The sequence below is a fragment of the Mesoplodon bidens genome (genome assembly GCF_964165515.1).
Source record: "Mesoplodon bidens genome assembly, chromosome: 8".
NCBI lineage: Eukaryota > Metazoa > Chordata > Mammalia > Artiodactyla > Ziphiidae > Mesoplodon > Mesoplodon bidens.
Window position 1 is genome coordinate 109554819 of NC_138165.1, and position 23309 is coordinate 109578127.

General features: G+C 45.2%; 1 protein-coding gene across 2 annotated transcripts in view; it reads right to left on the bottom strand.

Moving 5' to 3' along the window:
• ASB18 (ankyrin repeat and SOCS box containing 18) overlaps nt 1-23309 on the bottom strand; it is a 63351-nt gene that overhangs the window by 31577 nt on the left and 8465 nt on the right. Inside the window, exons 2-3 of one of the 2 annotated variants that reach the window (XM_081242335.1) lie at nt 9297-9419; nt 5084-5351 (exon numbers count right to left, since the gene is read on the bottom strand). In XM_081242335.1, the coding sequence (XP_081098461.1) occupies nt 5084-5351; nt 9297-9419 (391 nt within the window). The remainder of the gene's footprint in view (nt 1-5083; nt 5352-9296; nt 9420-23309) is intronic. The other variant, XM_081242336.1, reaches the window with a different exon arrangement.

The following is a 23309-nucleotide window of genomic DNA, read 5'->3' on the forward strand; positions in this document are numbered from 1 at the left end:
GGCACAGTGGTTGAGAGTCTACCTGCCGATGCAGGGGACACGGGTTCATGTCCCGGTCCGGGAAGATCCCACATGCCGCGGAGCGGCTGGGCCCGTGAGCCACGGCCACTGAGCCTGCGCGTCTGGAGCCTGTGCTCCACAATGGGAGAGGCCACAACAGTGAGAGGCCCGCGTACCACAAAAAAAAAAAAAAAAAAAAGAATCAATGAAAAATAAAACAGTAAAACAAAAATGAAAATTAGTAAAACCCAAAACAAGACTGAACAGGGAAAAAAGAATAAAAGTCACAAATTCCAGTATCATGAATGAGAGTGGTGATTCTACAGATTCTGCAGCTATTAAATGGATAATAGGGAACAACTTTATGACAATAAATTTAACAACTTAAAGAGATAAATGTCTTGAAAGATACAAGCTATCAAAGCTCACTCAAAAAGAGAGAAATATCCTGAATAGCACTATAGCCATTAAAGAAATTGAATTCATAGCCAAAAACCTTTTCATAAAGAAAACTCCAGGCCAAGATAGCTTCACAGATGAATTCTACCAAACATTTAAGGAAGAAATAATAACAATTTTACACAAGCTCTTCCAGAAAATAGACAAGAAGAGGACACTTCTCAACTCATTTTTGAGGCCAGCATTACTCAGATATCAAAACCAGACAAAAACATTACAAGAAAAAACTACAGATCAATACCTTTCATGAACATAGATGCAGATTGAAAAAATTTCAGCAAATCAAACCTAGCAATTTATAAACTGTGGTCTGAAGAATGCAAGGTTGGTTTAACATTTGAAAATCAATCAGTGTAAATAATTATATTAACAGACTAAAAAATACACCATATGATCAACTCAATATATGCAGAAAAAGCATTTAGAAAATTCAATATCCATTCATAGTAGAAACTCTCAGCAGAGTAGGGATAGAAAGGCACTCTTTCAATCCAAAAAATGTCATCTACATCTAATATCATACTTAATGGTGAAAGATTTAATTCCTCTAAGATTACAAATAAGGAAAGTTGTCTGCTCTCATTACTTCTATTCAACATTGCACTGGAGGCTCTATCTAGTGCAATAAAGCAAGAAAAAGTACTACAAGGCATCCAGATTGGAAAAGAAGTAAAACTCTGTTTATGTGCAGATGACATGATTGTCTACATAGAAATCTTATGGAATTTATGATAGGCTGCTAGAACAGTTAGTAAGCTTAGCAAGGTTGCAGGTTTCAAATTAACATACAAAAATAACTTATCAATTTATATAGTAGCTACCAAAACAGAGATTTAAATAAAAATGTCATTTCAAAAGCATCAAAAATATGAAATACTTAGGGATATATCTGACAAAATATGTGCAAGCCCCGCACACTAAAAACTATAAAACAAAGCTGAAGGAAACTAAAGATCTAAATAAATGGAGAGATTTATCGGATTCATGGGTTGAAAGATTCAATATTTTTAAGTCAAGTCTCCCCAAACTGATCTATAGATTTACATTAACCTCAGTCAAAACCCAGCAGCACTTTTTGTAGAAATTGACAAACTGATTTTAAAATTTATGTGGAAATGCGAAGAGGCTAGAACAGCCAAATCAACTTCGAAAATGAAGAATGATGCTGGAGAACTTATACTACCTGACTTGAAGATTTCTTACAGAGTTACAATATTCAATACAATGTGGTACTGGTGTCAAAAAAGACCAACAGAGGGGCTTCCCTGGTGGTGCAGTGGTTGAGAGTCCGCCTGCCGATGCAGGGGGCCCCGGTCCAGGAAGATCCCACATGCTGCGGAGCAGCTGGGCCCGTGAGCCATGGCCGCTGAGCCTGCATGTCTGGAGCCTGTGCTCCGCAACGGGAGAGGCCACAGCAGTGAGAGGCCCGCGTACCGCAAAAAAAAAAAAAAAAAAAGACCAACAGAGCAATGTAATAGAGTAGAGACACAGAACCACGGCTCTGCCATGGAGCCCCAGCGACTTGCATGTATCCACACAGGCCATGCAAACAAAAGTTTGAACCACTGCTGACCTAAGTCTTGGCAGAGCGCCTTGTGATCCTCCAGAATGAAAGTCTTGTAAGGAGTTGCTACAAGACCATCGTCCACTCACCTCCCTACGGCCCCTGGGAGGCCGTCCTGAGACGTTTCTCATCACCTCCTGGGTTCTGATGAGGTTTGGGACTTCCTGTCTTGCCCCCCTCAGAATAGAGCTGCAGACTGTAAAACCGCTCACCTGAAGTCTAGATTCGGGTGTTCTGTAACAGGGTATCCTGCAACTCACATTGCCATTTTCTGGCCCCTTTTGTTTGGGTGTTGTCTTTTGTGGTGTGTGGGACAAGGACCGTGCAGAATTGGTACTTCTGGCTATTCATCTTTTCACTGTTTATGTAAGCGTTAAAAGTCCGAATCTAGGAGTGGCTCTGTGGATCTTTACCAGTTGAATCAGTCAGGCCTTGCCTTGTCTTGTGTGTACTTGACAAGAGAGCCAGAAATAAACCCATACATATGTAGTCAGTTGATTTTCAACAGAAGTGCAAAGGCAAATCCATGGAGAAAGGAAAGGCTTTTTGACAAATGGTGCTGGAACAACTGGATATCCACATGCAGAGAAAAAAAAGCTTCAATCCATACCTCACACCATATTCAGATATTAACTCAAAATGGGTCACAGACTTAAATGTAACATATAAAATTATTTTAAAAATTTTAGAGGAAAACATAGGAGGAAATGTTTGTGGCCATGGTTGGGCAAAGATTTTTTTTTTAAGATAAAATAACCCAACACAATCCCTAAAAGAAAAAAATGATCAGCTGGATGCCACCAAAAGCAAGAACTTCTGTTCTCCAAAAGACACTTTTAAGGAAAGAAAATATAACCCAGAAACTGAGAGATAATATTTATAAATCGCATGCCTGACAAGGGACTTGTATCCAGAATATATAAAGAAATCTCAAAATTTAAGAAGAAAACAGTATCTTGTGCTCTTTTAAAAACCCAATATTTTAAAAGGGCACAAGATTTGAACAGGCACTTCACCAAAGAAGACAAATGGATGGCAAATAAGTACATGAGAAGATGACCAACATCACTTGTCATCAGGGAGATGCAAATCAAAACTACAATGGAATATTCCTAAGTACCTAAAGAATGTCTAGAGCTAAAGAGTGACCATACCAAGTATTGGTGAGGATGGGAAGCATCTAGAACATTCATATATTGCTGGTGGGAATGTAAAATGGTAGATCCAATTTGGAAGGTCATTTCCTAAAAGATTATCGTTTAATCATATCATGTGACACAGCTCTGCCTAGATATTTATCCAGGAGAAACGAAAGCATATACCCAGAAAAAGGCTGGTACACAAATGTTCATAGCAACTTTATTTGTAACAGCCCCAAGCCTGAAACAATCAAGTGTCTTTCAACATATGAGTGGATAGATACATTGTGTTATCCTCTACCCTGGAATATCACTCAGCAATGAAAAGGAGTGAATTATGGATACACACAACAGTATGACAGCTCTCAAAGTATTGGGATTGACATGTACACACTGTTATATTTAAAATAGATAACCAACAAGGACCTACTGTATAGCACAGGGAACTCTGCTCAGTATTCTGTAATAACCTAAATGGGAAAAGAATTTGAAAAAAGAATAGATACGTGTATATGTTGAACTGAATCACTTTGCTGTACCCGTGAAACTAACACAACACAGTTAATCGACTACGCTCCAATATAAAATGAAAATAAAAAATATAATATATGCTTCAAAGCAAATCTTAAAGTAATATTGCTGCATGAAAGAAGCCAGACAAAAGAGACTACATTCCATTCACATAAAATTCTAGTAAATTCAGACTATAGTGACCAAAAGCCGATCAGTGGGAAATTGGAGGAGGGGGAGGGAGAGATTACAATGGGGCAAGGGAACCTTTTGCTGGTGATGGCTGGGTTCACTCTCTTGATTATAGGGGTGGTTTCATGAGTGCACGCCTGTGTCCAAATTGATCAGATTGTATACTTTGAGCATGCGCAGTTTACTATATGCAATTACAACGCAGTAAAGCTGCTTTTGAAAAATATATTGTTTTCAGTCACTTTCCTTCAAGACTCCTGGTGGTCCACGTGCCTTTCTGAGTCCCTGCTCCACGTGACATTGGTAGGCGGTGCCCCTCCGCCTTGGTCCCTGAGAGCCCAGTAGTCCTGCCTGCCTGCGCTTGACATGGTGATTTTATTTAATCGTCATCATAGAGACAGAAGGCCAAGAAATTTTAATCCCAAGAACAGGGACTAAAAGAAATGTCAAGATGACACAACGCAAGCTGGGCCCCTGGAACAGAAATCCTATACAATGACGCGGTGGGCCCCGCCGTCTCTCCCAGGACCTACTGGACCCCGAGGGGACAGACCCTCCGCAAGGACAGCCGCGAGGCTAGACCCGGCACCAGCAGAGCTTCCAGAACCCCGGCACCTGGGAGGGGGTGGGCCCCGAAAATGCGGGCGCAGCTCGGCTGGCTTGTGGGACGCCGAAGCCCCGCCCGAGGAGCTAACCATTTATGTCACACTGTGACAATTATTCTGCATAAAATTATCATTAAAACCCCTAATTTTTCAGCCTCCAACCCCGCCAGTGGCCTTTTAGCATTCTCCAGCGCCGGCGTCTGTGGGCCGGTGATCACCGGCTCATTACCTCCGTGTGGCGCCTGCCCCCCCCGCGCTCGCAATCAGGCGCTAATTAAACCGGCGCGGGGCCCGGGCTGGGGCCGAGGCCGGGGCGGGGGGCCCGGCGGCCTCCGAGGGGCTCTGACGGACGTGGCCGAGAGCTCCCGGGTCCGGGTCCGGGTCCGGGTCCGGGTCCGGGTCCGGGGCGGGGTCAGGCGGCGGGCGGGGCCGAGGCCGAGGGTCTGGGGGCGTGGCCTGAGGGGGGTGGGCTTGGGGGCGGGGCCTGAAGCGGTGACGCAGGCCTGGTCCGGGGTCTGAGTCGGGTCGGGGCGCTGAGGGCGTCCGGGGGCGGGGGCAGGGTCAGGGGTCGGGGGTCGAGGGTCGGTTGGGTGGCCGGGGCCCCGGCTCCTTACCCCAGCGAGGCTGCCGTGCGGCAGAGGTGCAGGGGCGCCAGGCCGTCGGCGCTGAGCAGGTCGGGGTCGGCGCGGTGCTGCAGCAGCAGCTGGGCGCAGGCCGTGTGGCCCCCCAGGCAGGCCTCGTGCAGGGCGCCGCGGCCGCCGGGGCTGGCGTCGGGGTCCGCGCCGCGGCCGAGCAGGTGGCGCACGCAGGCCGTGTGGCCCCGGGCCGCGGCGATGCACAGGGGCGTGGTGAGCTCGCGCTTGTACTCCAAGGTCCAGAGGCCTGGGGGTGGAGGGGAGGTGGGGAGAGGTCAGGTGAGTCGGGGGACGCTGGTGGGGAGCAGCGTCCATTAAGACTGAAATAGGGTGAAACCATCTCTTAGAAGTAGGTACCAGGTGGGCATGTAGGGAGATACACAAAGATGCTCAGGGTTCGGGACAGAGAGACCCAGTGAGGTGCAACTGGATCACGGATGAGGGATGGAGGGAGGCCTGGGGGTAGAGGTGAAAGGGCCCTGACAGAGAGGGGCAGAGAGGTAGCAAGGGAAAGAAGTGAAGGAAGAGGGGAGAAAGAGAGTAACAGCACACGGGGCAGAGACACACTGGAAAGACAGAGATGGAGAAGCAGGGAGAGAAGAAATACAGAGGAGAGATTGGGGTGGGCGGTTATTGAGAAGCACGAGGGTTTTGCCAAATATGAGGGTAGCTTGGGTAAGATTTGAGGAGTTAAACGCTGAACAAGCAGGGTGGACAGTGGGAGAATTTACGTGAGGAATTCACATTTTCCAGACTCTGAATTAGGGGCAGCTTGAGGGAGGAAAGTGAGCTGTGGATTTTTCTGGAATCCAAGGCCTCTCTTTTCGAGCCCCAAATTTACCCCTTTATCATTAAGAGGAGAAGACAACAGACAAAACAAACTGACCCCCATCACCAAGGTTGCTCGAGAAAAGGACTCGGAAAGTTTAGTTGTCTTGGAAGTGGCCGGGTTTCAGAAGCACCCTTTGATGTGGTGGTCTGCATTGAGCACAATTCTGGTTTGTTCCTTTGCGCTCTTTAGGGTTTTGTGTGTGTGTGTGTGTGTGTGTGTGTGTGTGTGTAGGGTTGGTCTTTCTTGAGGGATGAATGGAGCAGGAACTATACATTTCACTTCTCTGAAAACTTTGGGCTTTCAAAAGGCCTGTGGAAGGTTGTTAGCAGCCATGTGCACTCCTGGAAATGGGGGAAAGCTGTCCCTGGTGAATACACTTCAAGGGACAGGATTTCACATGGCAGGGATGCCTTCTGATAATGATGGAAGAATCGATACTGTGGCTGTAATGAGCTGTGGAGGAGACCCTTTTCACAGGCCACCTCCTTCCCGGGACCCATGCTGAGCAGTTTGAAAGACCACTCGTAATTACGTACCTCCATGCAGCGCACGGTTCCAACCCGCCCCGCGTCCCCAAGGCCCAGCCTGGAGGTCGTGCACGCTCGGTGGGGGAAGAGGGGGCCTGTCGTCCTGGTGGTGGGTGATGGTGGCCGGAGGCCCTGCGGACGTGGGCCTGCATGGGTTTGAGCTGCCCTGCCCACTGAAGACCGGGTCTGATTTGAGGGGGATGATGGGTATGGTCCTTGACCGTAACAGTGACCTACATTCTTGTAGGGGCAGCTCCTGGTTGATGATTCTACTCATTTTCCTGAGATAGGAAGTTTACTTACTGGGGGTCAAGGAAGGGGGTACTCCATTTTCTGGGGCATGCTAAATTCCCACCATCAGCAGCTCTGTTCACCCACCCAAGATTCCCAAGTCTTCCCCTGGAGTGATGGGAAGGGGCCTTGGCTGGGCATTTAGCTCAGCCATAGCTTAGGGCCAGCCCCCTTCTCCAGGTCCCTGGAGATGGTGATGAGCTTCTATCAGGCCTTCCAGAGAATCCCATTCTAAGGCAGCTCTCTCATTCAGTAAACCTGAATCATCAATCAGCTTCCTGTAAATCCCACCCTTGGTCCAGGGTCTGCCACCAGGAAGAACACAGAAACAGGCTTCTCCCCATGTGATACCTCCCTCTAAACACCCGCTCTTCCATGCTAATGCTTTCCTGGCACTGCGAGCTTGATGGGGCCAGCACTCCATCGTGGATGTGGTACCCAGGAGCCAGCCACTATGAACCTGTGTATCCCTTTCCCCATGGCTCCCTTCAGGAGGAGCTGAATTGGCCACCAGGAAGTCCTCATATGAGCGAGGGCAGTGTCGGGGCCACTGTTCTCAGCCCGGGTTTGGTCATTTCTGCTACTGGACCAGCTGGGAGAATTCAGGTGGCTGAGCTGAAAGAGCACAGAGTCCAGAAGTGTCCATCCTCTCTTCCCAGCCTGCACCGAGGCCTCAGGCCAGCACTAACTCCCAGGGCTGCCCTTTTGCTCGGTAATATCTCAGGTCCCTTCACTGCCACAATGCTCTAATCTCCTGTCGTACAGATGTGCCATAGAAAAACAGCAAACTGAGGGGTGGAAAGATTGAGGGGGAAAATAGGAAGGAGGCTTTGATTCAGACCATGAACTGACATTAATATCTATCAATGCAACATTTGAGTGTGTGTGTGTCCAGGGATGCGAGGCATGTGATTTAAAAAAACGTTAATCGGGGCTTCCCTGGTGGCGCAGTGGTTGAGAGTCCGCCTGCTGATGCAGGGGACACAGGTTCGTGCCCCGGTCCGGGAAGATCCCACATGCCGCGGAGCGGCTGGGCCCGTGAGCCATGGCTACTGAACCTGAGCGTCCAGAGCCTGTGCTCCGCAACGGGAGAGGCCACAACAGTGAGAGGCCCACGTACAGAAAAAATAAATAAATTAAAAAAAAAAAAAAAAAAAAACGTTAATCGAACATTCAAGCAGTTGGCATTCTTGGTTGAATGGTCACACAGCCCTCTGGAGGAAGATGTGTGCCCTATCTGGGACAGGTGGGGGAGAGGAGACCCAAAAAGGCTCTGGGATGCCTTTGGCTGGGAGGGGTTTTGGCCCAGACTAGACCTGCATGTGCCTTTCCCACAGCCTCTGCCGCCTCGCTGGTGGCTCTGAGCTGCTTAGCCCTTTGGCAGGGTCTGGGTTTATTCCCTTCTCCCTGTGTGAGGTGTAGACAGACTGGGTCAGTGCTTTGGCAACCACCCTTCCTCATTCTTGGCCTGCCAGAGATCACGAGTCAGGGGCACGGGGCACTGGCCATTGGCCCACTGACCACAGAGTCTGAAATCCTCACAGATTCCAACACATGAACCCTCTCGGTAAACGTGTGGCATCGGGATGCACGGGAGGAAGGGTGCCCAATGCAGAGTGCCAGCCAAGGGGGCCACACTGCAGCCTGATGGTCAGAAAGTCTGTTCATCCCAGATGGGGTGAGGGGGCTTCTCTCTACCTGGGGGTATGTTTGCCTGCCCGGCACAAAGCGACAGTGTCCAGGCTACAAGAATGCAGACATATACAACTTAAGGACCTCTGGCTTCTCCCCCTCCTCCCCCTTCCCAGGCTCCCCTGGGTTCCAGGAGGGGCGTCTCCTGAGGGCTCTGCCTCCACGATGCTGGCTGGGTCCCAGCTTCCCCTCTGGAGCCATGGTGTTCACGGATTCACAGAGGAAACTTGCCCAGTGCTGCTCACCAGGGGCCCGCTCCGGGCGCACTCAAAAGAGAGGCATACTTTATCTCCTGCCTCCCTGGCTGCCAGATCCAGGCTCTGGCAGATCAGCATTCAAACCAAAGCTCTTTTTAAAGACAAGAAGCACCTCCTGCATGGGAAGGGCACTTCTCACCAACAGCTTGGCCTTTCCAATTTGATCTCTCCCATCTCTCACCTAAAAACTACATCTTAGGGCTTCCCTGGTGGCGCAGTGGTTGAGAGTCCACCTGCTGATGCAAGGGACGCGGGTTCGTGCCCCGGTCCGGGAAGATCCCGCATGCCGCGGAGTGGCTGGGCCCGTGAGCCATGGCCACTGAGCCTGCACGTCCGGAGCCTGTGCTCCACGACGGGAGAGGCCACAACAGTGAGAGGCCCGCGTACCGCAAAAAACCAGACCAAACCAAACCAAAACAAAAACTACATCTTAAAAATCATGCAGGCAAAGTTTGGCTTCTAGATGTCTTTTGCTCGAGTATGTTCAGTGCAGCACCCGTGTGAGCAGTCTACACACTGAAGCTATATGTTCAGAGGTGTGTCAGTAGCTCCTTAAAAAAATAAATAACCGGGCTTTAAAGGAGCAAAGGTACCTGATGGTCCAAACGTGGCCGTGGATTTCACCTGCCACTCCATCTCATCCTTCTTGATCTCAAACACCACGTTGGCATCCTGGAAGAACTGGTCCATGAGGAGCTTAAGACGGTCCAGGTCTCCTGTGACCAAGGCAGCATGGTACTCGAGCACCGGCCACCCAGCTCTTGCTTGAGGCTCTTTTCCCATCTTCTGAAAGATCTGAAGTTTCCCTCTAACTGGCTCTGGCTGTCTCTTCATTGCAATGCCGATGATCTCAGAAAAGTTCTCCAGGAAGTGGAAAGATGGTCTTATGGAGTGTGAGCTATTTCTATTGTTATTACTCAATTGTCATCCAGCTGGGGCTCGGGTGGTGGTGTATTTTTAACTCCTGTGGGCTCTGATGTGATAATGGTTACTTGATATGGCCAGCATCATGTGACCACTAATATGCCAAAGAGCTCAGCCACCCCCTTGTGATTGTATAGATGTAAACTCTAGAGACAGGCACATCTGTATATCTTCCAAACAGCTCTCCGCATGACAAGGGCAGACAACCTAAAATAGGCAGGGCTTCTCTTTCCTGCTCTGTACTGTGTCTTCTTGTTTTCATCCCGTCCACTTTCTTAGCTGCTGTGGCCAGTGGTGAATGGATGCGTGTTCTGAGGGCTGTGTCAGCCCCGAGGCTGTGTGAGGGAGGACCAGCTGGACACTGCAAATGACCAGGCTCTGCACAAGTGTCCCCGGGTGGGAGGCTCCATAGTAGGACACACCAGGGATTCCCAAAGGCATCATCTGGGGCCCCAGGTGGCCTGTGAGTTTCTTCCAGTTGTTGAGAAATGATCCCAAAAATGCTCATCCCTTGCTGAAGATGAGAGATGCCACAATTTTTTTTTTTAATGGATGGTAACAGTTCTTTATTAGTAACTTACTAGTTACTTGCTACACTGTAGTCTAGGGCTTTATTTTATTGTCTAAAAATTAATAAAGTCTAAAAATAGAGTTACCATATGATCCAGCAATCTCACTCCTGGGCGTATATCCAGAAAAGATGAAAACTCCAATTTGAAAAGATACATGCACCCCTATGTTCATAGCAGCACTATTTACAATAGCCAAGACATGGAAACAACCTAAACGTCCATCGACAGATGAATGGATAAAGAAGATGTGATCTAGCTATCATCTATCTATCTATCTATCTATCTATCTATCTAACTATCTATCTGTCTATCTATCTATCTACCTATCTATCTATCATGGACTATCACTCAGCCATAAAAAAGAATGAAATAATGTCATTTGCAGCAACATAGATGGATCTAGAGATTATCATACTGAAGTAAGTCAGACAGAGAAAGACAAATATGATATCACTTATATGTAGAATCTAAAAAAATGATAAAGATGAACTTATTTACAGAACAGAAATAGACTCACACACATAGAAAATAAACTTATGGTTACCAAAAGGGAAAGCGGGGGAGGGAGGGATAAATTGCGAATTTGGGATTAATAGATACACACTACTATATATAAAATAGATAAACAACAAGGACCTACTATAGTACAGGGAACTATGTTCAATATCTTGTAATAACCTATAATGGAAAAGAATCTGAAAAATAATATATATATATTCATATATATATATATATATATATATATATATATATAACTAAGTCAATTTGCTGTATACCTGAATCATTGTAAATCAACTATATTTCAATGGAAAGTTTTTTAAAAAATTAATAAGGTCACTTCTTTCTTATAACATAGATAAAACACAATTCTCATATATTTTTTCCAATTCTTGTTTTTCCCCTGCTAGGAAGCTGGGATGGGCCAGTGCAGTTGGCCAACAGGATCCTGTGCCACGTCTATGTGACTTACAATAAAAATGTGACCAGAGGCTAGAGGGAGGAAGGAGAGTTGGGAGGGCACTGCCTGGACCAGCAAAGGGAGTGGAGCATGTGCCCAGGAGAGGTAGGCACAGAGGCCCAGGGGAGGGAGGTGTGAATATCAGTAGCCACCATCCTCTCAGTGCCAGCGGGTAGCCCAGGGATCATGGGATCCATTGCTATGTGGTGTTGCATTCAAACAGCATAGAGACAACAGGAGAAAAGACCTGATGTCAAGGGTTAGGGCTCACGAGGCAGCACCTCTTTAGTCAGAGCTGGACTTCGAAAGCACCCTCTTTTCCCATGTCCCTCTCTCTCACTCTCATTCACTGCCCAAAGCTGACCCCTGACCACCCCATGCCTATCTCTAAGTCCCTCTACATCCTGAGCAGGATCTCTCAGAGTAATCTGGCCCCTGGGTTGCCCTTTTCATTGAGATTTTCCACAAAAGGGGGACCCAGCAGAATACCCTTGACCTTTCTTAGCAAGGCTTGCAGTAAAGAGTGGAGGGGAGATTGGATGCACTTATGATTTAATAAAGATGCTTTACCCTTATCATAGACTTGATTTGCAGGCATAACTGTATTACACGGGCTGACCCAAGGTCTGGAGCTTCCCCCAAATGGTAAAACCCACATCTTCTCTACTGAAGGGAGCTGCAGGGTGCTGGGATGGGAGAGGTGTAGCCTCTGCTCATCTGTGATGCTTTGTGCAAGCGGATAAGTGGTGTTGAGAGTGCCTCAAAGGCTGAAGGGCTCATGTTGGTGAAGACAGTCTAGGGGCTGGGGGTGTCCCAGAACACTGCTGAGTGCTATGGAAAATGCAGTGGTAAAGATTATGCAGACCATGTGTGCAAGGAACATGCAGCCTTTATCAGACACAAGAGACAAGAGCATATGGAGAATGACAAACAGCAACACTACGGAGACCATTTCCTTTCTGGAACGTCCACTAGAATAAAGTCATCTACTCTTGCCTCTTCATTTCCATATTTTGTCATTGCTCTGTTCATTTCAGTAACAGTATTAATTCTTTGGGTATTTTGTTTCTTTAAACATAGCCTTTCTGCCCTGTTATTTTCTCAGACTGATAGCTTGTAATTAGGTACATTTCTGAAAGACTTTTCATATGCAACTATAATCCAGGATCCAACTGGAGCCTGTACTTTAAACTGGAGCATTCTTTTGTACCTGATACATGTTGTCATGGGCTATTTTTAAAAGGGGTGGGACCCTGGAGGTGAGTCCAGGGATAAGAGCCATTCCACCCTGTGTTCTATGCTAAATTTAGCTTTCCAAGTGTTATATTTGTCAACAGCACCCTAAATACTCAAGCTTGATTTCAGTGGGTAGGGGGTAGTAGTCCAGAAACAGACTTGGTTCTTTGTGAGAGCTTTAAAAATAGCTTACGGTAGACAGAAGTGGTTTCATGAGTAGGACATGAAGATTAGTTCTACATGGCAGCATGGCAGAGTTGTTGTTTTAAAGAACAAGAAGAGCTGTATGTGTGACTCTTACATTTAAAAAAAGCCAAGCAAAATAAAAACAAAACCAAGAAAACCCCCACAAATGGCTGAAAATCAACCCATTCATTCACCTATTTATTCAATAATCATTTGTGTAATATTATGTTCTAGGGTGTGCTATTAGGTTTGGGGGATTCAGAGACAAAAAATATAACACATTTACTCTCAGGGAACACATAGAGTTCTGGCCACAGCAATTAGGCAAGGAAAAGAAATAAAAGGCATTCAAATTGGAAAGGAAGAAGTAAAACTGTCACTATTTGCAAATGACATGATACTATATACAGGAAAGCCCAAAGACTCTTCCAAAAAAATACTAGAACTAATAAAAGCATTCACTAAAGTTGCAGGATACAAAATTAATATATAGAAATCTGTTGCATCTCTATTCACTAATAATGAACTATCAGAAAGAGAAATGAAGAAAACAATCCCATTTACATTTGCATCAGGAAGAATAAACTTACCTCAGGAGGTAAAAGACCTGTACTCAGAAAACTGTAAGGCATTGAGGAAAGAAATTGAAGGTTACACAAACAAATGGAGAGACATTTGGTGCTCATGGATTAGAAGAATCAATATCATTGAAATGTTCTACTACCCAAAGCAATCTATAGATTCAATGCAAACCGCATGAAAATAACAATGACATTTTCCACAGAACTAGAAAAAATAATCTTAAAATTTGTATGGAACCACAAAAGACCTCAAACTGCCAAAGCAATCTTGAGGAAGGAGAACAAAGCTGGAGATATCACACTCTCAGACTTGAAACTATACTACAAAACTATAGTAATTAAAACAGTATGGTACTGGCACAAAAATAGACACATAGATCAGTGGAACAGAATAGAGACCCCAGAAACAAACACATATGGTCAATGAATCTACAACAAAGGATGCAAGAATATATGATGGAGAAACATCTCTTCAATATATGATGTTGGGAAAACTGGACAGCTACATGGAGAAGAATGAAACTGGACCACTCTCTTACACCATATGCAAAAATAAACTCAAAATTGATTAAAGACTTAAATATGACTTGAAGCCATAAAACTTCTAAAAGAAGACATAGGCAGTAACCTCTTTGACATCAGTCTTAGCAATATTTTTTTTGGATATGTCTCCTAAGGCAAGGGTAACAAAAGCAAAAATAAACAAATGGGACCAATTCAAACTACAAAACTTTTGCACAGTGAAAAAAACCATCAACAAAACAAAAAGGCAACCTACTAAATGGAAGAAGATATTTGCCAATGATATGTCTGGCAAGAAGTTAACATCCAAAATATATTAAAAATGCATACAACTCAATATCAAGAAAACAAAAATCCAATTAAAATATGGGCAGGGGACCTGAACAGGTATTTTTCCAAAGAAGACATACTGATGGCCAACAGACACATGAAAAGATGCTCAACATCATTAATCATCAGGGAAATTCAAATCAAAACCACCATGAGATACCACCTCACACTTGTGAGAATGGCTATCACCAAAAATGATCACAAATAACAAATGTTAATGAGTACATGGAGAAAAGGGAACCCTCATGCACTGTTGGTGGGAATGTAAACTGGTGCAGCCACTATGGAAAACTGTATGGAGCTAAAAATAGAACTACCATATGATCCAGCAATTCCACTTCTAGGTATTTATCTGAAGGAAAAGAAAAACACATTAATTAGAAAAGATATATGTACCTCTATGTTCGTTGCTGCACTATTTACAACAGTCAAGATATGGAAGGAACTTAAGTGTTCATCCAGAGATGAATGGATAAAGAAGATGTGGTATGTATATACAATGGAATATTAGTCAGCCATAAAAAGAATGAAATCTTGCTATTTGTGGCAACTTGGATGGCCTGGAGGCTATTATGCCAAGTGAAAGAAGTCAGACAGAGAAAGACACATATTGTAATATCTCACTTACATGTGGAATCCAAAAACAAAACAAAACAAAACAGAAACAGCCTCATAGATACAGAGAATAAGCTGGTGGTTGCCAAAGGGGAGAGAGGTTGAGGGGACAGGTAAAATAACTAAGGGAGACTAAGAGGTACAAACTTCCAGCTAAATGGTAAATACGTCAAGGGAATGTAATAATACACACAGGGAATATAGTCAATAATATTGTAACAACTTTTTATGGTGACACATGGTAACTGGTCTTATTGTGGTGAACATTTCATAATGTATAAAGATACCGAATCACTGTTATACACCTGAAACTAATGTTATATTGTGTGTTCATCATAACTCAATAAAAAAAGATCACACGGAAAAAAGCAGTGACCATAGGACCCCAACACACAGGAGTTCTTTATCTTCCTTCCCACCAGCTGAACGATGTCCTTTAGTTACGTGAGTAACACTGTTTCCTCACCCAGCTCTCTTGGTTGGGCTCCTCCTTTCCTGCTGCACACCAATTCTGCCCATCAAAACCTTGCTTGGATTAAGCCATTTGTATCTCATTTTTATCATCCTCATCCTTCTCAGCTTGTTTAAAAGGCAATGCATAGGGCTTCCCTGGTGGCGCAGTGGTTGAGAGTCCGCCTGCCGGTGCAGGGGACACGGGTTCGTGCCCCTATCCCGGAGGATCCCGCGTGCCGCGGAGCGGCTGGGCCCGCGGGCCGTGGCCGCGGAGCCTGTGTGTCCGGAGCCTGTGCTCCGCGACGGGAGAGGCCACAGCGGTGAGAGGCCCGCGTACAGCAAAAAAAAAAAAAAAAAAAAAAAAAAAAGGCAATGCATAGCCTTCAAGATGTAACTCAAGTCTTATCTTCTCTGCCTACTTCAGTTCATATGAAAACTCAGTTTCTTCCAAGGGTGAATTTGTGTATGAAGTTGCTCCGCAATTGTCAAAATCTTTGAGAAACTGAGATAAAACAGAAGAAGGACCAGAAGACTAGTTTTATTTTCAAATAGGAAAAGAACTTGATTCTTCAAGTCTGAATTGACATCAGTTCTGGGCAAGATGACTAAATGGATCATGAAAAGGATTGGTTGGGAATATGTAGCAAAGGAAGTGGGGGCACTTGGAGCTCTGTGGGTTACTAGGAAGAAGTGAGGGTGGACTCAAAGAATTTTCTTTTGTGTCATGGTTATCTCATTAATATGCAAGGAGATGTAGGCATAGGTATGAATATTTCAACCTGTAATCGAAGGTTGAAAACCTTTTAGAGAAGATGGAAAAATATGGGTCTTTGTTTAGGAAAATATTGCTAAAAAGCTTGAACTGGAGAAATAATATACATGGTGCCTATAAAGCAGTGGCTGTAGAGTGGAATCACTGAGGAGCTTTAAAAACATTGATGCCTGGATCCCAGCCTGAGAGATTCTGATGTAATGGGCTGGAGGGGACAGCGTGGGCATCAGGATGGTTAGAAACTTTCCAGGTGCTTCTAACACGCAGCCAAGGTTGAGAACCATTGCTCACAAGGGACGACCAGAATCTGTTTCCAGCCTGATACTGTATAATATGCTTACTGATGATTTGAGTGAACATGTGGACAAGTGGGTATCAAATTGGTGGGTGAAACCAACATCCCAGGTCCATAGGATCCTGTTGTCCTCGTGAATCACTTGATTGAAATTGCCACTCACTGCCGTGGGTCCCCTCGTTTCTGGCACTGGAGGTTTTTCTTTCTTTTTTAAAAATTTTATTTATTTATTTATTTATTTATGGCAGCGCTGGGTCTTCGTTGCTGCACTTGGGCCTTTCTCTAGTTGTGGCGAGAGGAGTCTCCTTTTTGTTGTGGTGCACAGGCTTCTCATTGTGGTGGCTTCTCTTGTTGTGGAGCATGGGCTCTAGGCACTTGGGCTCAGTAGTTGTGGCTCAAGAGCTCTAGAGCGCAGGCTCAGTAGTTGTGGTGCACGGGCTTCATTGCTCTGAGGCACGTGGGATCTTCCCAGACCAGGGATTGAACCCGTGTCCCCTACATTGACAGGCGGACTCCCAACCACTGCGCCACCAGGGAAGCCCCGAATTTTCTCTTTCTTGTTTTTAAGCTCAGAGGTAGCCGTGCTATGGATGTGGTGATGTTTATACCTAACTTTAGGTGGCCTAAGGGCAGCAAATTATTTGACATTATTTTAAAACCCGCAAAGCATGCCTGTATAGAGTAACTTGTGCCAGTTTGAGTTCCCTTACTCACTGGGACCCTTGGTTTTGTGTAACCCCGAGTCCTCCCTGGAACCCTGAACACCCCTGTGCTTTGCCTCCTCATGTTTCCCCACTTCTGTGTCTGCTCGAATGTGTGTGTTCTGTCCTGCCTGTGGCACAAAGTTAGCTCATTTAATATTTTTTTTTTTTTGGTTGGTTGGTTTGCTTTCAAGTTAGCCAACCAACAATATTACTTAGCGAGTTGGGTAAGTATACTGAGGATGTGAAGGGGTCTATCACAGTTTGTACAGGCTTGTCCCACGAATCTCCTCCATCTCTGCTTCCCCTCTCTCTGGTGCAAATGCTGAAATCTTCCTCCCTGTTCTCCCTTTCAGTGTGGCTCCACACATTCTCAGGCCTTGCTAGTTTCAGCTTCAGCTTCAGGGAGCTGGTCAAGGAAATTCTTCTGAACAAATACAGTGCCCTTCTTGAAAGAGAGGGGTTCTGATGAATAAAATTTTCTCCACATCAATATGTTTAATACTTTTAGTGTTTCAGATGAAGTTTCAGATGGTACTTATTTGATGGAGGAACCTCATTTGTAAAGAAATTTAATTGCTGAGGCCTTTTATTGCAGAATGTGGAGTGAACTTCGGAGAAGACAAAAATGCAAGCAGAAGAGGATACCCAACTTTTATCTGGATGATTCAGTGAACAGACTAAATCTCTCTATCTAGCTTGCTAGGTAGTCCACTGGATGTGAATATACTTTTTTTTTGAAACATCTTTATTGGAGTATAATTGCTTTACAATGGTGTGTTAGTTGCTGCTGTATAACAAAGTGAATCAGTTATACATATACATATATCCCCATATCCCCTCCCTCTTGCGTCTCCCTCCCACCCACCTCCCGTTCCACCCCTCTAGGTGGTCACAAAGCACCGAGTTGACCTCCCTGTGCTATGCGGCTGCTTCCCACTAGCTATCTATTTTACATTTGGTAGTGTACATATGTCCATGCCACTCTCTCACTTTGTCCCAGCTTACCCTTCCCCCTCCCCGTGTCCTCAAGTCCTGAATATACTTTTGTAAAGAATATTTTGGGGACTTATAAGCATAACGTTTTGCCCATGGGAGACACAAAAACTGGTTATCCATACCAAGTCTTGTAGCGTTGGTAGCTAACAAGAGGGAATTTTTGCAAAAAAAAAAAAAAATCCACCTTCAAATGATAATGAGATATACAAATGGTAATGTTCAAATGGTAATTATTATTTTCATGTGATATCAGGATCTTTGCATCTTGCCATTGAATTGAATGATTTCCTTTTCCTCAGAAGCATCTGAGGATGTGCTCTGGTGATGTTCTTTGGAACAATCCAGCAGGGCCTGAAATGTGGGGCTGGTGTGTTTGTCACAGGGTCAGGCTGGTTATGCAGGGCCGTGACTGCCCATGTGTTTGGGCCACGAGGTAGAGTTTCCTTGTGCTTTTGGGAAAGGGCAACTGTGCGGATTCTTTCCTAGGCCATTGGGCAAATGTCTAGCTTCCTTCTGGGGTCAGGCGTCCAAGTAAATGGGCGCACTAGGGCAGGAAGTCATTCCCCTTGGGGACATGATGAGATTCTGATTACTTTCTCAAACAAACTAATGCATCCTGTTATCCAGATCAATATTCTGCTTCCTACCTGAATTGTTTCTGTAATTGGCCATGGACTAAATCCGACAGACTAAATTCAACGTTCCCACCGCCTGGCACTGGCCCCAGGTCTTACCGCGGATTTACTTTCACACCTTTTTTGACCCTCACTCTCCTTATTTAATTTCTAAAGCCCACTCCTCCTTCATCCCTACTCCCTGTAGCTTTTTAAAATTACAACAGTTTTTCAAATTTACGGTTACCTAAGGGGAAAGGTGGGGTGAGGGATAAATGAGGAATTTAACCTTAACATATACACACTATTACATACAAAATTGATAAACACTAAGGACCTACTGTATAGCACAGGGAACTATGTATACTCAATATTTTGTAATAACCTATATGGGAAAAGAATCTGAAAAAGAATATATATATACATGTATAACTGAATCACCGTGCTGTACACCTGAAACTAACACAACATTGTAAATCAACTATACTTCAATAAAAAAAAGAAAATACTACATAAGTGAAAGAAGCAATTCACACAAAAAAATTAAAACATTTTTAAAAAATAATAAGCTGAACCGGCATGTAAGGCTCTGCTTTTAAGAGCCCAGGACACACCCACCCACCCATTCACCAGAGTCAGTCACACAGACATTAACATCCAAAAATATTAACGTATCCTAACCTTCTCTCCAAATAACAATGTTAGCACAGCACACCTCATTTAACAAAACATTAAAACATTTTACTTCCTCAGATCAAGTGTATCTATTAATAATGAATTAAATTGTCTGTACTCATTTCACATTATTGAGAAATCTCATGCCCATCATGTGGAAGAGTACAATACTTGGGAAAACACCTCGCTAACTTATTTTCCTGACAGCGCTACCCAGCCTGGTGCAGATCCTGCAAAGCAACACGGTCACTTCTCATTACGAATGCCAAAGGTCAAGTGCTGCTTTCATCAGGGCCCAGGAGGGCTTTTCCGGGAGCTCATAAGCAAAGGTGCCCTTGAGCACTGCCATCCTCTGTGGCTGAGCGGGAGATGGGGCAGCCCGGACCTCGGCAGGCACAGCCACGAGTAAACAGCCCTGGAAGGACACTTATAGACTCTGGTGATGGAGCTGGAAAGCATCTTATTGAAGTTCTCCCTGATAAAGTGACGAAGTTTCTTTACAACTGTCATGGGGATTTAATTACATGATAAAATTGCAGCTCCTGCCTCTTGAGACAAATTGCCTGTTCAGACTGATTGTTTTTTATGAATCTCACACAGGGAGCAAAATACTTCTCTCCTGAAGTTGGTTTGGTCCGATGGTTATGCCCTATCATCCTTTACTTCACTTCTAGAAATGAGAAGTTTACTGGTCCTGTAGTTGAGGAGGGGGGTTGCTTCTGGTGGAGTCCTTTGGTTACTTTGCAAGTCTGCACTGAGCACAGCGAGCCCAGTGATGTCTGATGCATTTAAAGTTCATTGTCCTTATGTTTCGGTTTGCAAAGAATGAAAACTTTGAATTTCCAACAGAAAAATAGGAAAAGGGCATGATAAGAAATAGAAATGACCACTAAACATGTACACAACATCCATTTTGACTCATTAGAAATGCAAGTTAAAAGAAGACATCTTTTTTGCCTATCCAATTGTGAAAGGTTTTTAAAAAATCAAGTTTTGGAAGTGTTTAGTGAAACTGATATTTTCAGAGTTTGCAGGTGGAAGGGTAAATTTCTATACCATTTGGAATTATTCTGTATGGAGTGTACACATAAGGGGTATTTTTCAGGTACTAGAGGGCTATGGAGATTCAGAGTAGAAATCCTTGCCTTTAAAGAGGGTTACACTTTGTGGGAGAGACAGACAAGGCAGTTGTTAGCTGACAAGTGGAGTGAGATCACTGATCGATAGGGTTCCAGGTGTGAAGGTGAGAACGCATCAGGTAAGGTATCAGAGTGACAGGAAGTAGGGGTGGGGCAGGCTTTCTCCGAAGGTGGCATCTGAGCTAAGCACACAGGGAACTGAAGGAAAAGATGGCTCCTGACCCCTGAGGGTGTATGTCTCCTCCTCTTGGCCTGTGGTGGGGGATGAGTGTCCCATTATTCTGGGCTGAGCAAGAGGCAGGCAGGCGTCCCTGGCCTCAGGGCTGTGTTGGTGGGGCCCAGGGTGCAGTCTGGAAGGTGGGTGCTCGGGAGACCAGGCAGCGATCAGGCAGGCAGAGCGGGGATCTGGGGAGGATGCAAGCCGCAGAGAGCGGGCCTGAGGGATCAGAGCCAAGGTGCACAGCAGCCCAAGACCTTTGGTGGACACAGAGGTGTGCTGCCCAGACCCCACTGTTAGGGAGGACTTGTTGCCCCCGCTGTCTGCTCCTTCTGGGTAGAGAGGCGTCTCACTGCAGAATACGCTTCTCGAAGTGACAGATCCAGTGACTGATGGGTACCGGTAGACAGGTCCTGCCACTGTGACCCCATGTGGGAAAACCGTGATACGTGGATCAAGCTCCAAAGCTCCCCTTGGGGCTGGCCGAGGCATGGCGGGGCCTGGGTCACTGGTCAATCCCTCTTTCTCCCCTCCCCCTCGAAGGTGTGCATCCCCAGCAAATACCCTGCAAGGCAAACGGCACCCAACTGTGAACCCCGAGGCTCCTGGGCCACCTGGAAGGATGGGTGGGCACGTGAAGACAGGAGATCAGAGATGGCCTGCCCCAAGGCCAAGAGGAGAGAGAGGGCTTGGGGGTGTCACTGAGGCCTGGTTCGGACCAGGGTTTCTCAACCACATCAGGTGAAGGACAAAGGATTTTTGGTTTTTTTTTGGTCCCAATTTGTCACAGAGTGATTCTCTTTCAAAATACAGTTAATTACAAGAAAGAATAAAATGGAAAAAAAGGCATAATTACAAGTCCAGTAATCACACACGTGGGTATTATATTAATTGTCAAATTTCTGTCAACGTTTCTAAATGTTTACTGTCAATTTTCATGGCAAACACTTTGCAGAGCAACCCCTACTCCCCACTGAGCTATGAGTAGCATCTTTATTGATCAGAGTCCCAGGAGTACAGGGTGGGTGAAGGATGTGGGAGAGATGGTGGGGTGGGTTAGTTCACAGCACATCTTTTGGACTCTTGGACACCTGCTATGAAATTGGAACCGTACATTGTTGGACAGGGGTTGCCAAGCCTTTTTGTAAAGTGCCAGATAGATATTTTATGTTTTGTACGTTATATGGTCTTTGTGGCAACTACTCAGCTCTGCCATTGTAGCATGACAGCAGCTATGGACACTGTAAATGAATGAGCAGGGCCCTGTTCCAGTCAAACTTTATTTATAAAAACAGGCAGCCGGCCCTAGGGTCATAGTTTGCCGACCTTTGCTGTAGGCAGTAGGGAACGACTGCAGGCTTGTGAAAAGGAGAGTTACATGCACCCCCAAATAGGAAACTGTTATTGCGTCTTTTTCTCTGCATACCTTTTCCCCTCCCTTCACTGCAATGAAACGTGCTCTTTATTTTCAAGGCAACTTTGACTGAACAGCAGCCAACAGAGTGTCCAGATACCAGGCACACATTTGTCTCCTGTGTTGCCTATCCTGCTTTGGGTTTGCTAAACTTCTTGAATCTGTAAGTTTATATCTTTCATCCAATTTGGGAAATGTTTGGTAATTATTTCTTTAAATATTTTTTCTGCTCCATCCTCTTTCTTGGACATTAGTTGAATGTGTCAGAACTTCTATATTGTCCCACAGTCCCTGTTCATTTTATTTTCAATCGTTTTACTTTCTGTTCTTCAGGCTGGATACTCTCTATTGATCTGTTTTCAAATTCACTGACTCTTTCTCCCGTCATCTTTGATCTGCTGTTCAGTCCATTATTGACTTGAACAAGGCCAGCCCTGGCCTCAGGGGAGGTGGGGAAATGTTGTTTTTTCTCCAGCTGGGCACATGGTGTTGTCATAGGGACTTTATTGGTAAAGGAGGAGGGGGAGTGGGTGTGTGCAGCTAGCCATGACTCCTGGCACCAGTCTCTCCACCTCTATCCTTCCTACATATGTAGGAGTTTTTCATTTTTTTTCCAAATTAGATGATCTCATTCCATTGCTGAGTGGCTTCTCACTGCCTTTGCATATAAGTGTAAATGCCTATGTCTAGGATTTGTGGCCTCACACAATACAGTACAGTCTCAAAGTGCTTGCCCAGATATTCCTCCCTCTCCCCTGACTAACACACCCTATTTCCAGCCAGGTCCTACTTCCCTGAGTGCAGACTGTGTGCTCCACATCTGCTCCCTTTGCTCCCTCAGTTTGGAATAACTTCCTTTCCATCCCAGCCTGTCAAGAACACGTTCGTCTTTCAAGGGCCAACCGAGGAGATTTTGTGTCCTCCATATGTTATTTGGTCTGTTAATATTTATTACACACCTACTATGTGCCAGGATGTGGTAATTAGGACAAGCCCAGACCCTGTTCAATATCCAGCTGTTGAATTTGGTATTTGGTACCAGGCTATAGGTAGTGTATTTGCCATTTCCAATTCGTTTCTTTGGAATGTTTATCCTCAGCAGAGTGCACCATTGCAAGAACCACCATCATCCTTGAAAGGTAGAAAAGCCTCTTCCCTCTTATCCTCATTTCTTTTTGTTCTTTTGAAACTCTCCGGTGTGCTGGGGGACGATGCTAATAGAAGTATGTCATCAGCATACATTATGTCTTTATTAGCCTGTTTCTCAATTTTGATTCTGAAAATACCCTGATTTAGCCTAATTGCAATTTCACTGTGTTCCTCAGGCAGTGACGGTTCATACTGGGGAAGCTGAGACTTGACCCTGTTGGATTTTTCTTCCTGTCCATATGCTTTGAAGCTGG